Consider the following 13,830-nt stretch of genomic DNA (forward strand, 5'->3'; position numbering starts at 1 on the left):
TTCAGGATCTTCCCTAGCACTGAAAGGAAAGATTTTGTAGCAACTTGAGACGAGTATATATCACATTACGTAGAATAAATTATGTCTGTAGTGGAAAAGACAGCTGTTATCTGACCCATATAAAAATCATTGCATATATTTTCCTCTCTGGAATCTCTCTCATGAACAGATCAAGATACTTATTAACCTTTCACCTCCTTACTTATATTAAACTGATTAATAATTGAAAACATTTTAGAATATACATGTACATCAAAAAGACGCTGATGCAATTAATGTAGGTATGCCGATTTATAGCTTATTAATTTTAGCTTAATGAAACACATGTTGTCTCACGCTTCAATTAACTCATGCTTGTTTTCCTCTTATGTATGTGGTTTTAGTTATAAGTAGAACAAAGTATTTTTGAGAAAGAAAAATATAAAAATTGTAATTAGAAAGTGTTTATTGATAACTTAGAATAGAGAATACACTACTAATAATATATTCCAAAATAAAAGTGGCCTGAAATTTAGCAGCTTGTGGGCCTGACGGACAAACATCAATTGGCTGGTTGTGAAAATCTTTTCAGCTCATTATTTTTACAGGATTTTCAGCCAAACTTGGTCAAGTTAGTACATGACCTTTTTGCTCAGGTAAGTCTGTGCCAGCTTCTCCAAAAAATATTTGCTGCTTTTCTGTTTCTTGGGGAAGCAGTGGGTGCACCAGCATCTTATAGTCCCCACAGCTCTCACCTACCAAATATTCCTAGACTTCTGATATGACACTTCCAAGCTGATGATAGGTACACACATCCTACTCAAAACTGATTAGAACTGAACAGTTTGAAGGCAGCTCATAAATGAGACACCTGATAGTCAAGGAGAAAAGCACTGCAAGGCAGCATGAGTGTGCAAGTCACAAGAAATTAGAACAAAGCTGACTCAGCAAGCCATAGGAGCGTAAATGATCTTCCCCACGTCCAGAGGTAATGGAAAGAACGACAGTCCTGTGTGTCACTCACCAGTCTCGCTCTCCAGTTAAAGGAAGGAAATACTGGCAGTGCATAAGAGCCACTTCTAAGGATGTCCTCTAACAGAGAACACTTTGCAGTGTTAATTTGGTATTACACATATCGTAAATACTTTTTCTTTGTCCTCACAGCATGCAATGCATTGCAAATGTTTGAGTTTCCACCTCAGTATCTTGTTTTGACAGAGGTAGTGAAATATGAGTCACATCTACTACTTAACCTAACTGAGCTACTTTGACGGTTAAAACCGGATGGTATAAACATCATCACTACCATTACCTGATGTAGGGCTGGACATGAGGCAGTTGAAAAGATGGGTGGGGTATTTAAGTTGGGTATCTGGAGGTTATCCAGCTGCCTGCATCAACAAAAGCTTGCCATCGGTCACCACATCATGGCTGCTCTCCTGTCCCCTACTGGTGATCAGCAAAAATGAGTGAAGAAGTAGGTAAAGGGAGTTTAATCATCTGTCCTTATAGAGACATATAAATTTATCCTGTTATTGAAACCAATGGGAGTTTTAAAAACATTTTCCAGCAAGGACTGGATTATCGAGACCTCTCATGAGCATCCACTAAAAAAGCTAGCTAATGTTCCATTTATTTGAAGACTTTGACATTGGTAGCAATAAAAGTAACTAATTAACATTCTGTAAGATATTTCATATCTGACTGGCTTGCTTAGTTGGGAAAAACAACTTACTAACTTTGTGCCCTTTACATACACCACCAACAGAATGCACTGGACATCAGCGTGTAACATCACACTCAGACTTGAATCTCAAATGCTCAATGTTCAATATCGCAAATGCTCCCAGAATCACAGCTCCAGTTCCTGTAATTTGCTGTAATTATATGAAGCAACTCTTTCCACGTAATATGTCAGTAAATCTAAGATGAGAGCAAATCTTTTAATATGCCACCAACTCCAGTCACAGTAGCAGCTGTCTTGCCACACAAGCACACCCGCTAGAAATAAACTAATAATCTAGAGCACCTCTGGCATCAATCACAGCATCAATCTTCATAGAGGAAAATGTGAAATTGCTTACAGCAAAGAGTCAGTCGAGCTAAAAAATCCACTAGTTGGAATCCCACACTATAAGTAAATAAAGTAATGCAGAGGGTGTAACCTGCAATAACCTAATAGAAATACGACTGTCTTGAGATGAGAATAATGCAGAAATGAGCGCGCCTTGGTAACAGTGAAAATGAGATTATCAGGATATAGAAATTCAACATTAGAAAACAAAAGATAATCTGCAAAAACATCCCTAAGTGCTTCTGAGAGAGGTGTAACAAAATTGGTAGGTAACATTAAATACAAAAGAAAGAAAAAAGGTAATGAGAGTTTTTTTAATCTTGATATAGATATACTCAGGGAAAACAAGTAATTAACAGTAGCACTTAGATAGCAATAAGGAAAGCATTCTTTTTCAATCAAAGCATGGTTCATTTAATCACAATCAGTGTATTTGTGTCAAGCAAATGAATGGCTAATGTCTAAAAGACCTTACCAGCATTGCTGGGAACTACCAATTGCTACTTGGCCAAATGCAAAACACCTGCTAGCTCCAAGGGAGACAAAGTTTGTAAGGAGAGGTATTACTTTTGGTTAGAACAGCTGGTGCTTAGCTGAAAAAAAAAAAACAAAACAACAACCCCTCAAGCTCCCAGAAGTTGAGTTCAATGAGATAATGTCATCTAATGTTTAGAGAGAGCTGTTTGCAAGGGTCCAGATGAGGCTGTTAGCTGCTGTCGAGTGGAGGAGTGTGCCCAATTATTCCCTGTAAAACAGTGAGAGGCCTATAGGAAGTGGATAGGAGGTTAATTGTACAATATCAGAAAACCAGTATTTCTACTGGGTATGTGATTTTTAATCGCCAGTACTTTTTTCTTTTTCTTCTTTTTTTCCTCAGGCCTATGGCATTTTTTATTTGGTTTTGGGAGGGTTGTTTGGGGGCTGGAAGGATGAGTTAGTAGGTGTTTGGTAGACTCAGCAAGCAGACAGAAAGAAGTAAAAAAAATGTGAAGAGAAATTAAAATTGTGTTGTTCTCATTTTGTGTAGCACTACTAACTAAGGAGGACCTTACTTACTAAGTAAGGTCTTGCATATTAATTTGCTCATAACTTCTCATGCCAAATCCTAAAGGAATTGTGATTCTTTCTGACATGATCTCCTGTTTCAAAAGGGATCTTCACACTGCAAATTAAACTGTATTTGCAGTGCAACTTATTTGCTGAGAGGAAACGCAACCCCAATTTTATCAGTATCCATTGATGAAGTAATAGAGTAAGTTAAACGATAGTTACTTACGCTACTGTAAAAACTACATAAATGAGACCAGCTATTCTGAACTGTAGAAACAAAATATATATAATCTGTCAAGGAGTGGGAAAGGATAAATGCACACATATCACAGACTACAGTTTCTGTCACGATCTATGAGAATTTTTCAAGTTTGAAATCAGCTTGCCACACCACATCCAAGCTGTAATGAACAAAATCAAGTAGGCAGGAGTAGCTGTTAGAGGAGAAAAAATGTAGCAGCTACAAAAGGCTAATTTCTCAGACACAAGAATACTATTTATTCTACTGTTAATAAGATATTGCTTAGCCGATTTTTTTTTCTTCTCCCATCATAAAGCAGTGTTTAATCAAAGTTCAGCACTCTGTATTCAATATGCATAGATATTAGCATATACTAATCAGTTACAGTTGTTACAAAAATTACATAATCAAAGAAAACGCTCATGGGGTGGCAGGGAGGTGGACAGTGGCCTCAAGCCTGGCACTCCGCAGGGAGGGAGCTTCCCTCGCAGCCAGGCCACGAGCCTCACCTCAGTCATGCTTGTCCTATGCCTCATGGCCTGGCCACGTAAACTGCACAGAGCAGTAGTCGCCACCATCTCATTGATGAGATTTTTGGAACACTTTGGAAAATAGGTTTAACCCTGCAGCCTTTATAGAATTTGCATTTCATAGAACCATCTAGGTTGGAAGGGACCTTTCAGATCATCAAGTGCAACCATCAACCTAATACTGACGAAAATCACCACTAAACCATGTCCCTCGGCACCACATCTACCCATCTTTTAAATGCCTCCAGGGGATGGCAATTCTACCGCTGCTCTGGGCAGCCTGTTACAGTGCTTGATAATCCTTTTGGTATAGAGATTTTTCCTAATATCCCATCTAAACCTCCCCTGACACAAATGGAGGCCATTTCCTATTGCCTGTTACTTGGGAGAAGAGGCTGATCCCCACCTCACTACGGCCTCCTTTCAGGTAGTCGTAGAGAGCGATAAAGTCTCCCCTTGGCCTCCTTTTCTCTAAGCTAAACATCCCCAGCTCCCTCAACAGAAGGGGTTAGGAACACTCTATGAGAAGCATTTTCCAGGAGGAATTGGAAAGACTCATCTTGCTGCCTGCTGCACGGGCAACTGCTGGATGTACAATACCTAAAATGAACGGGTTTTCTTTCCTCATTTTGCTGTTTAGTAATCGGCTCCTCTATGCCCTTCTACTACAGCAGCTGAGGTGGTGCCGGCGAACGCACTCCCCGGGGCGAGGGTCTGGCCGGGGGAGACACGACAGGGCCCAGCAGGCGCCTCTGCCCTGAGCCGTGACCGCTAACAGCCGCAACAACCCCCGAAAAGCTGCCCCAACTCAGCGTAGCCGCCGCCTCAGCTGTTGGCTCTGCCGGGGGCGGGGAGGGGCCTCCGGTGCCACCCGGAGGGGGGCGGGGCCAGGCGCGAGGCCCGGATGAGCGCGGAGGCCGGGACGTGACGCCACGCGCCGGCCCCACCAATGGGCGGGCGCAGCGGTGGATTTTGAACGCCGGCGGAGAGGTGCCAACCACCCGGCCGCGCGCGGGGTCGCTCTGCCGCGGCCCACCCTCCCGACCCCCGTCCTGAGGCTGAGCGCGCAAGCAGCCGTTGCTGCCGTTATCAGGTAAGCCGGGGCTCTGTCGGGGGGCGCCGGGTGAGAGCCGGCTGCTGCCGGTGGGGCCTGGGGGGGCGGCCGGGGCGGTATCGCCTCCGCTTGGGGCTAGCCGCGGCCGTCTGTGGGAGGTGCCCGGGGGTGCGTACGCCTTTCTGAGGAGGGACCGCTGGTCGATGCGGGGCGTGGGGGGGGCGGCAGAGCTGGGAAGGGGTGGGTGTCCTGAGGGTCTTCAGAGTTAGAGGAGCTGGGGACCCGTTCCTTGAGGCCTCAGGGACCCTCCCGTTCCTTGAGGCCTCAGGGACCCTCCCGCTAACCGCCGCACTGCCCCGATGCCAGCGCTTGGAGGCCTTGGCCTGGTCTTCGCCGTGGACACCATGTGTTTTGCGGTTCACGTAATGGGAAATAGCGATGGTAGCCACGCTGCAAAAACTGTTTTGAAAATGGCTACAGCTGTATGTCTTTTGCTATTTGTAAGTCTCTTCTGTGTGTGTATATGCAACTTAAAAATGCCATAAGCTTTACTCCTGTTTCTCTGTGCCTTTTCTTGCATTGGGGAGCGTTGTGCAACACTAGCTTAATGAGTTCTTCACCGTTTATATTTCAAAAGGTAGAAGATGGCTAAATACCTTAAAAAGCCCTTCAAAGACACTCTGGATGATATAAAAGAACGAATGAAAGAAAAAAGAAATCAGAAATGGACAAGGTTGGGTAAAATTAGCCAGATCTCCACTGCAAAGTGCAAAATAGCAAGTAAGATGACTAAGTATCTTAATATTTTTCAGAATATTTTTTTTTAAAACCATGTTGAAATACTCACTGTTATGTTGCAGCCAACAGCTCCATGCAAATGAAGAGCATCCAAGCAAACAACAAAGCTCTAGCTCAGGCTTTGCAAGAAGAAAAGCTCAAACTGAGGGATGCTGAGGTTACCATTCTTCAATTAAAGAAAGAGTATCAAGATCTGAAGGTTCAGATGTTTGACTTGCAAAGAAATCTTAGGTTCAAGCAAGCACAAGGATTTATTGAGGTATTTTTAATAATAACTTTATTTTTTAGTGAAGCTGAACATCAGAATCTGTGCCAATCCACTGATCTCTTTATGATCTTAAATGTTTCACAAAAAAATAACTCAAGATATAGAACAAATTGTCTCATATTTTCACCTAATCTGTTTTTTTCTGGCTACTCTTTCTTCTTTAATTAAAATCTATATTCTGTGATTTTTATGTGTTTTAATCACAGTTGAAGGTACCTGACACAGGTATCCTCAGAATTTATTCATCTCATAATGCTGTTGAGAAGCTATTATACTGGTAGTTGATACCAGAATATAACAGCAACAGTATTTTTCTTCTTTTGTCCATTAGAATCGACTATCAGCCTTGAATGAGATAATTTCAAAAGTTTCTGAGAATTTACTGAACTCAATTGATCTCCTTGCCCCAGCAAAGAATTTGTGTTCCACAAGTGTAGTAAGTACCTTTTTCTCTTGGGGATCAGGATTTCTATTAATTCTTTCCCTTACTCTTTCCAACAGAGATGCATGTAGCTTTTGAGATTTGAGCCTTAATTTGGGGGTGTGACTAGTCCCATAGTTGTCAGTATGACACGGGGTCCCACTCTGGGGGTGTGTAGTAGGTTGTTAGTGGGACTGAGGCTCTAGTACGAGGTGGTAGGGGCAACCTGATTTTTTATGGATATGTGTCTTGTTCCCTGTACCATCCTTGCCGTTCCTTCCCCCGTCTGCTCTCTGTAAAATTGGGCTGGTGGATGAATGTGCTGACTTGCAGGAGCTGAGTATGTGAGATCCTACAGCACTTTGTGTTAGCCAGCCTCTCTGTGTCTCCCTCAGTCAAGGGCCTCTTTTGCCTTTCTGTGGGTAACTTGGCTGATGTCTAAAACTTATATATGGTGCAAGACTGTTTCAGCTATTTAGTCACAGTAAGATTTATTTTGTTGACAGAATTGGAGTGTGCTTTCTTCAGTTCTTGAAAATAGTTCCACTATCGTAGGACAAATACGTTCATTGTAAGTATCTTTTATTAATACCTATTTATATCTGAAACTTCTTTTATAGTAAGCTTAATTTTCTGTCTGGAAAAAGGTAAGAAATACAATGTAATGAAGTAGTTCATTGTCATAAAATATATTGCTATTCAGTAAATACTACCTTTGGTATTTTCTCTAGAGGACTTCTACAGTGTGCTGACCGAGATGATCAAGTACTTCCAAGTGGGATGGAGGCTGATAGCGATAGAAATGAGTTGGCACATTCTGTGTCAGAGATCTGCGAGGAATCTGACAATGCCGTTTCCTTAATCAAAATAGTTCCAGATAAAGGTAACTGAATCAGTTATCAGATGTTGCTTTAGTCTGAATCAGGGGAAAAAAAGTGTGAGTATAAGTTTAAAATGTAATTACTACTTTTGAAGTAACTGTCAAGTAATTTTCCACTTATTATCAGAAAGGTTAGATAATTAAAGTTGATAACTGGTAAACTTTTTGGATGAAGATGCCTAGCAAAATGGGGGAGGAATTTGAAAATGCTTTATCTTCTATATACCTGCAATCTAGTTTCATTATCTACCAAAAGGTTCAACAGAGTAAAGTCATCTTCAGTTGTTTATTATCGTTTATTAAATCAACAATTGTTAACAAAGAAAAATACTCAGAAAAATAAATGACCTGAAGATAACTTTCCAAATAGAACAGTTTAGAGGAAAATCCTCATATAGTATACTTAACTGCTTTCTGTCTGGAAGCTGTATTGAAAAGAGCTTATCTTTAATCTTCATTGCTAAATACTGGTCTATACAAATCTGGAGAAAATTCTAAGAATAGTCTTAATTTCTGACATGTTCAGAATTTGCTTAAAACCTTTCTAGATTGTTACTGTTTAGCTTTAATATGACTTTTTCCTCTTCAATTACAAGGGCAAACATCTGATTTTCGTCTGGACAACACAGGGTCAGAGCTGGAAAATGTTTCTTTAAGTGGAGACAATGGATTTGGTAAAGTGTTACCAAAAAGTGTGTCCACAAGGCGTCGCTATTCAAAGATGAGAAATCACGATGAACTTTGCACTGGTGTCTTGGACCATTCGGAAGCACCTGATTCAACACGAGAGCTTTCTAAACAGGATGAAGTTAGACTTGAGGAAAGTCTAGAGAAGTGTACTGTAGAAAACATAAATTCAGATATTTCTCAGTTGAATGAAAACAAGTTAGGCTTAGAGCTGGTGTTCAGGCGGATGGATTCTGAAACTGCACAGTTCAACTTAAGCAATAATTCTGATCTTAAACAACATGAGCGTAAAAGCAGAGAAAACTCTCAAGCAAGGAAAAAGAAGCATCAGAAGGGAAAACTGGAATGGCCTAAAAATTCTTCCAGACAACAAAGACCAAAAAAAAGACAGGGTAAAGAGGCTTCCAAAGAAAACTTGGAGTTCTTGGGTGGCTCCAGTGATGCTTATGACTTTCACTTTGAAGAGAGTATCCATCTTACACCTTTTCGACAAAATAAGGTGAATGACCCAGTGAATGACACAGATACCCATGTGGATGACAAAGATGACTTATCTGAAACTAATACTGACGAATCAAGTGCTACTGAAGATTCAGATGATAGCCTCTACGAGCCTTACAAGAGTAAATCGAAAAAAAGGAAAAGTTCAGTGGACAACAAAGATACATCACCAGTCCATGCAAGGCCAAGGTCTAAAAGATGTTTGGCACAGCGTGAGCAGAAACTCCATAATGAAAAAGAGACTGAAAGCAATAAATCAAGTGACAAGTCTATTAGTAAGTGTAGAAAGTGTTCTGTAATTGGTTTTGTTTCCTCGAGAGATAGCACTGTTTAAGGCATTTAGGCTTTTTTATTTTCGTGTTTTTAATAAATACAGGCAGAATAATGTTATAAAAATCATTAGATTAATTCTTCTGTCTGCCTTTTTTTCTGCAGCAGAAGTTGGAATTTAAAGACAACAATGAATTAATACTGTATTTTAGGTGTGTTTAATGATGTACTAAAGCTGAGAAAAAAAGAGAACAAGAGTAGAAATAGAGAAGTGGAATAACAAATCACACTTTGCCTGGCACTGCTTAGTGTTAATTTAGTTTTCCAAATTAAAATCCTGACTACATGTTGACCCTCTTACGTATTCTTAAGTGGAAAGATGAAGATAATAGTTATATCTGAGAGTTACTTCACACCTAGTATGTTTATTGACATTCTCTTTTAAGCTAGCTTGCCTGAATTGTCTTAAGTGTGCCTAATTTCTTCCCAGGGCAGCCTTCTGAGCCATCTCGTGGTCATCTTAGTGATGTTACCAATACTGCCTCATTGCTCCCCAGCACTGGGAATGCAACTACTGTACCAGAAGGTGAAGGACCACAATCTCCTAAACGCAAGCGACGCTGTACTCTTACTGTGAGCTATAAAGAACCAAGTATCGCAGGGTAGGTGTCTTACTCTCCAGTTTGATATCAAGTTCATGATATTCAATCAAATGTAGGATTTGAGGGGTTTATTTAAATACTGGAAATAAGTTTTTAGCAAAACATTCAAAGAGGGGTCTGATGTTGGTAATACAAGATAGTTCATGTGAAATTCAATTTACTAGGTGAAAGTTAATGTTTTAAGTGATGTGGGGAAGAAAACTCAATTTTGCCTTTTTTTTTGTTGGTGTTTTTTTAACAGGAAACTCAGGAGAGGAGATCCATTTACAGATATGAATTTTCTGAGCTCTCCAATTTTCAAGCAGAAAAAGGATACTAGGCGCTGTTCTCTTAAGAAAGAATCTCTGTCAAAATACAATGAGAAATTTGTTGGTTGTCGTTGAGATTTCCAGCCATGATAGCAGAACCATGCTCATGCTGTGAAGAAAGGAAATCTTTCATCCAGGAAATCAGTGTTGCACAGTATCTTATACAAATGTGCAATTATTTCTACATGTCTAATATTAAGGATATAAAATTAAGGTGTCTTGGTTTTAATCCAGTGACTTGTTATTAATGATAAGGAAGACACAGGACTACTTTTATAACTAAGGTGATTCATACAAGCTCTTTTGAGAGGAGACATCCCTACATCATGAATCTGTGAGTATATCAGAAATACCTGATGAAAAAGGTGGTGGATGTAATTTTATGACTTATACCCTGCTCGATCTCACAGTGTTTGGCAAAGGTGAACTCCAGGCACTTAGGATGAAATGTTTTTGTGGCTTTTTTAGTAACAATGTTTGTACAGATCTTGTTTATGTAATGGTTGTAGTTTCATATTGAAGCTCATAATAAATGTCTTGGTGTTTGGAAACAGCTTGGAGTTGGCTGTTATTTTTTGCACAGTTTCCATGTTTGCTTCAAGGGTAGTAGTGTCAGCTGTGGCCATACTGTAAGCCACTGTACTCCTTCCCCCACCTTATGTAGCATAAGCATTGCTTAGAGGCAAGATTGCCAGTTGTAATTTGATTATGTAGCTGGAGCTCTTAGAAGTAGCAATTTAGGGTTGGTTGGTACTAAACTTACATTTCCTTTGTTCCTATCTGGTTATCAGTGAAGGTTGCAAAGAGTGCTCTGCTTTGGTGGAGTGTAAAATAAACCACTATTACAGGACCTCATAATTATTTTGGCTCTGCTTTGTCAAGTATCTTTACCAGGGGAAGTATTCTGCCGCTTCTGAACTGGTACCACAATGGGCAGTATGCTGGAAGAATCCTGTTATAAATGGTCCAGCAATATTTCAAGGTTGTAGAGCACTCAAGCTCGCTTTTCTTTGCTAGACAAACATTTAAGAAGTACTAATAATGGATACATGAATACAAAAAGTAAAGCTATATTGAAAATAAATAACGGGAAATTACAAAAATACAGGTTCATTGTCTTGCGAGATTGCCTGTCTCACTTCAATAGGTGTAAGACCTCTCCCTTTCTGTAATAAAAATGTATAGTGTAATTACAGTTTTACTGATAATTTCTTACATGGCTCTCTCAACAGTAATAATAAAAGGATTTGGAATTCCCAATTGCCTTCATCTAAGTAACCTCATGGTGACAGTAGGTACGTACAAGCTCAACGTGGACTGTAGTTTGCTCCTATCTATCTACATGGTGTCTTGTGAATAAGGGACTCCACTAGACAAAAAAGAGAAAACAGCACGAGCGTGCTTTGAGGTGATAAATCAAAACTTGAACAGCTAAATCAAAGAATTGTTTGAGCTGTTGAGGAGATGGGAGTAACAGCACTGTAGCTCAGTTAGTATGGAGCTGGGAATGCTATTTGGAATGGTCGCAGCTTTCCATGTTGAATTCTCAGCTCCGCACACCATGTTCCCTGTGAACTCCCAAGGCTTTTTTGCATATTTTCTAGTGTGCCTGGAAGATGCGCTGACAGCATCCTTGTACCTTCACTGTGCTCCGTTGTGAAATTGCTTCAGTGTATATATTTATAGTGCAAGAACTAATTAATGACAAAAGAGACCGAAATAAGTAGGATTTTGTACAATATAATTTAAAACTATTCTGTACCAGTACAATATATTAATTTTACAAATGTAAAGTTCATCAGCTGTTAAAGCATTTGCAAAACCACATATCCTACCATAACTTTATTGCACAGTATCTATGAAAATATTAATTCTTAAATTAGAAAACAAATGTTTCAATATAGAAGAGACAATCTGATTGAAAGACGATAAGAAAATCTACTCTGAAAAATAACAAAATTTCACAGGATACCAAGCTTAACAGGCGCATCTGTCGGCCCAATCTACAAAACAGGATTATAGCATCCAGTACTGGCTATTTAAAAAAAAAAAATAATACTCACTGTACCTTTGTTATAGATCCAAATGTAGGTCAGACTAATCTCATACAAAACACTATGGCAAGTCTAGTGTTAACATTTTGAATACTTTGTGTACCACATTTACTATTTCCAGGTAGTTCCTGACATCTACTTGCTGAATCGACTTGTGAATTAACGTTGCACAGGCATTTCTGCAGGAAAATATTCTTTGACACAGCACAGGATTGGGTTGGGTTTTATTTTTTCAGTCTTATAACTATTGAATTTTACCAGTGTAACATCTGTAAATATAAAACACCAGGAATGAAAGTTAAATCTGTTTTTCACAAAAGCAATTATAAGTTACAGTTACAAACTAATTAGAAAATGTCAAGTGACAACTTTTTGGCCTGTTCTGTTCTCCATTAGGAAGTTAGGTGTACCTCTTAAATGTAGTGTAAGCAGCAAAATATATATATTTTATATATATATATATATAAATGCTCAATTTGAAGATATACTAACACGAGTTGTAAAATGTTAATATGTTCCTGGGTCTAAATAATCACAGTTAATAATAAGCATTTACAATAAAGCTTGGTAGAAAATCCAGTTTACCACAGAGCCAAGTATATAAAGCTAGAAGCTGTCATATGTTGATTTCTTTTGCATATGATAGTCTTATCTCTGCTGAATAATCTAAAGAATTTTTCAGGGAAGAGTAGTAAATAGGGTGGATCATGAAGTGCATCAAAACCTTAACTCTACTAAGCCAATTAAAATTGTCTAGTATAGGCAAATTAGATTCTCTGAAGGTATTTTGGGTACTTATGTCCTGCATAAGCCAAGTCACTATGACGTTACACATCTAGCCAGGTTTTTTTTTTTTTTTTTTTTTTAAATAGTGGTTATGAGATTACAATTTGCAGGTAAAATATTTATCAAAACCCAAAAGGAATAGAAAAACTTGCATCTAGCAAAGATTACAGGCAGTCCTTTTTCAGAACTGGCTGCGCTCTCACAGCTTCTCAACCAGCTGAGTGTTTCTTTTAAAAAATAATATCTTATAAAAAGATTCTACAAAGAAACAAGTGTTTCAGAACCCCCCTCCCCAACTGTTGTTTTCCCTTACTGTTTTCTTTTTTACTGGAAAAAAAAAATAATAAAACTTTATCAAATAGGTACTGCATTAAGTAAGCTATAACATCCGTTGTCTGGGAATTTTTTTCATATTCCCAAACATGTGCAATTTCCCACATGTTTTGTGTGGGGTTTCTGAGGCTGTAGCTGATAAACTTACCATGAACATACGGTAATGGGCACACCAAAGAAGTTTTCAGTAATTAAATACATTATAAAGCATTTTAATAAAATAATTTTTGTAACTTCAGTATAATACAAGTTTGCAAAACTAAAAGGGTTTTTAAAAGTGCTAAGTATTAAACAGAAGTTTCTTGAAACCTCAAAGTCCCACAACTCAGATATATAACAGCTTCCCCTGCCCGTAAAGTAGGCACACTGTTTGGTTGTAAAAAAAGACAGTGTCACTTGTCAATTAATCCAGCTTCTTTAATTTTGGTGTAGAAGAATTTCTCCAGTATATTGGCACATTTGTAGTATTCACTCTCGGGGGGGTTGTACTCTCTGCAATTTGTAAAGACTCGCTGCAAGTCTGCCATGAATAATTTCTTAGACACGTAGTACCTATTCTTGAGACGCTCGCTCATTGTTTTGAGATCTGTACAGAAGAAAAATAGATTAACAGCGTTTGATTCAAATACTTTTTGTATGCAATATCCTTTTAGACTGATTTGTCGTCTAACACGAACTGGCAAAGCCAGGATTTGGAATTCCTAATTGCCTTCCTCTAAGGCGCAGTCCCTTTTTTAGCTTCAACAGCAACTGAGCCCCTGGAACTAAGAAATATTTCGCTGTAAGAATGATTTTGTGTAGAGTTTATTTTTTCTCCTTTAAAAGACTAAAGCATCATTGTTTTGTGTTCTTATGGTACTTTGAATTTTCTGTGGGTATCAATCAGGTGTCCCTAACTCTCCTCTCACCGCTCCGTGAGGCAAAGCTGTTGTCA

At 39.0% G+C, this 13,830-nt stretch overlaps 3 protein-coding genes across 7 annotated transcripts in view; 1 reads left to right on the forward strand and 2 right to left on the reverse strand.

Moving 5' to 3' along the window:
• Positions 1–4,539: 4,539 nt before the first annotated feature.
• On the reverse strand, positions 4,540–5,334 carry LOC128905105 (translation initiation factor IF-2-like). Its single transcript, XM_054190588.1, has 2 exons — positions 5,273–5,334; positions 4,540–5,158 (listed from the first exon to the last, which is right to left on the reverse strand). Exons 1-2 carry the CDS (start codon positions 5,332–5,334, stop codon positions 4,540–4,542), a joined length of 681 nt encoding a protein of 226 aa, XP_054046563.1.
• On the forward strand, positions 4,843–10,215 carry SGO1 (shugoshin 1). Of its 2 annotated transcripts, none has more exons than XM_054190290.1 (9): positions 4,843–4,967; positions 5,566–5,708; positions 5,789–5,985; positions 6,326–6,430; positions 6,922–6,986; positions 7,147–7,298; positions 7,892–8,758; positions 9,244–9,415; positions 9,657–10,215. In XM_054190290.1, exons 2-9 carry the CDS (start codon positions 5,573–5,575, stop codon positions 9,796–9,798), a joined length of 1,836 nt encoding a protein of 611 aa, XP_054046265.1. In that variant the 5' UTR covers positions 4,843–4,967; positions 5,566–5,572; the 3' UTR covers positions 9,799–10,215. The 2 variants fall into 2 exon arrangements, with proteins under 2 accessions (XP_054046265.1, XP_054046264.1); XM_054190289.1 differs by lacking the exon at positions 4,843–4,967 and adding an exon at positions 5,358–5,428.
• A 1,228-nt stretch (positions 10,216–11,443) lies between these two features.
• KAT2B (lysine acetyltransferase 2B) overlaps positions 11,444–13,830 on the reverse strand; it is a 45,375-nt gene continuing 42,988 nt past the window's right edge. For 2 of the 4 annotated variants that reach the window (XM_054190284.1, XM_054190285.1), the window contains exon 18: positions 11,444–13,482. In XM_054190284.1, the coding sequence (XP_054046259.1) occupies positions 13,289–13,482 (194 nt within the window). In that variant the 3' untranslated portion in view covers positions 11,444–13,288. The remainder of the gene's footprint in view (positions 13,483–13,830) is intronic. The other 2 variants (XM_054190288.1, XM_054190287.1) reach the window with 1 other exon arrangement.

This window comes from Rissa tridactyla, chromosome 2, assembly GCF_028500815.1.
Source record: "Rissa tridactyla isolate bRisTri1 chromosome 2, bRisTri1.patW.cur.20221130, whole genome shotgun sequence".
NCBI lineage: Eukaryota > Metazoa > Chordata > Aves > Charadriiformes > Laridae > Rissa > Rissa tridactyla.

What these genes read in the sequence shown, in the direction of transcription:
- LOC128905105 (XM_054190588.1), bottom strand. Translation starts at nt 5,334, where the DNA reads ATGGTGTCCACGGCGAAGACCAGGCCAAGGCCTCCAAGCGCTGGCATC. An exon ending in GGCATCGGGGCAGTGCGGCG is followed by an intron (nt 5,159 to 5,272) that starts GTTAGCGGGAGG and finishes ACCCCTTCCCAG; the next exon opens with CTCTGCCGCCCCCCCCACGC.
- SGO1 (XM_054190290.1), top strand. Translation starts at nt 5,573, where the DNA reads ATGGCTAAATACCTTAAAAAGCCCTTCAAAGACACTCTGGATGATATA. An exon ending in TGCAAAGTGCAAAATAGCAA is followed by an intron (nt 5,709 to 5,788) that starts GTAAGATGACTA and finishes GTTATGTTGCAG; the next exon opens with CCAACAGCTCCATGCAAATG. An exon ending in GTAGGACAAATACGTTCATT is followed by an intron (nt 6,987 to 7,146) that starts GTAAGTATCTTT and finishes TATTTTCTCTAG; the next exon opens with AGGACTTCTACAGTGTGCTG.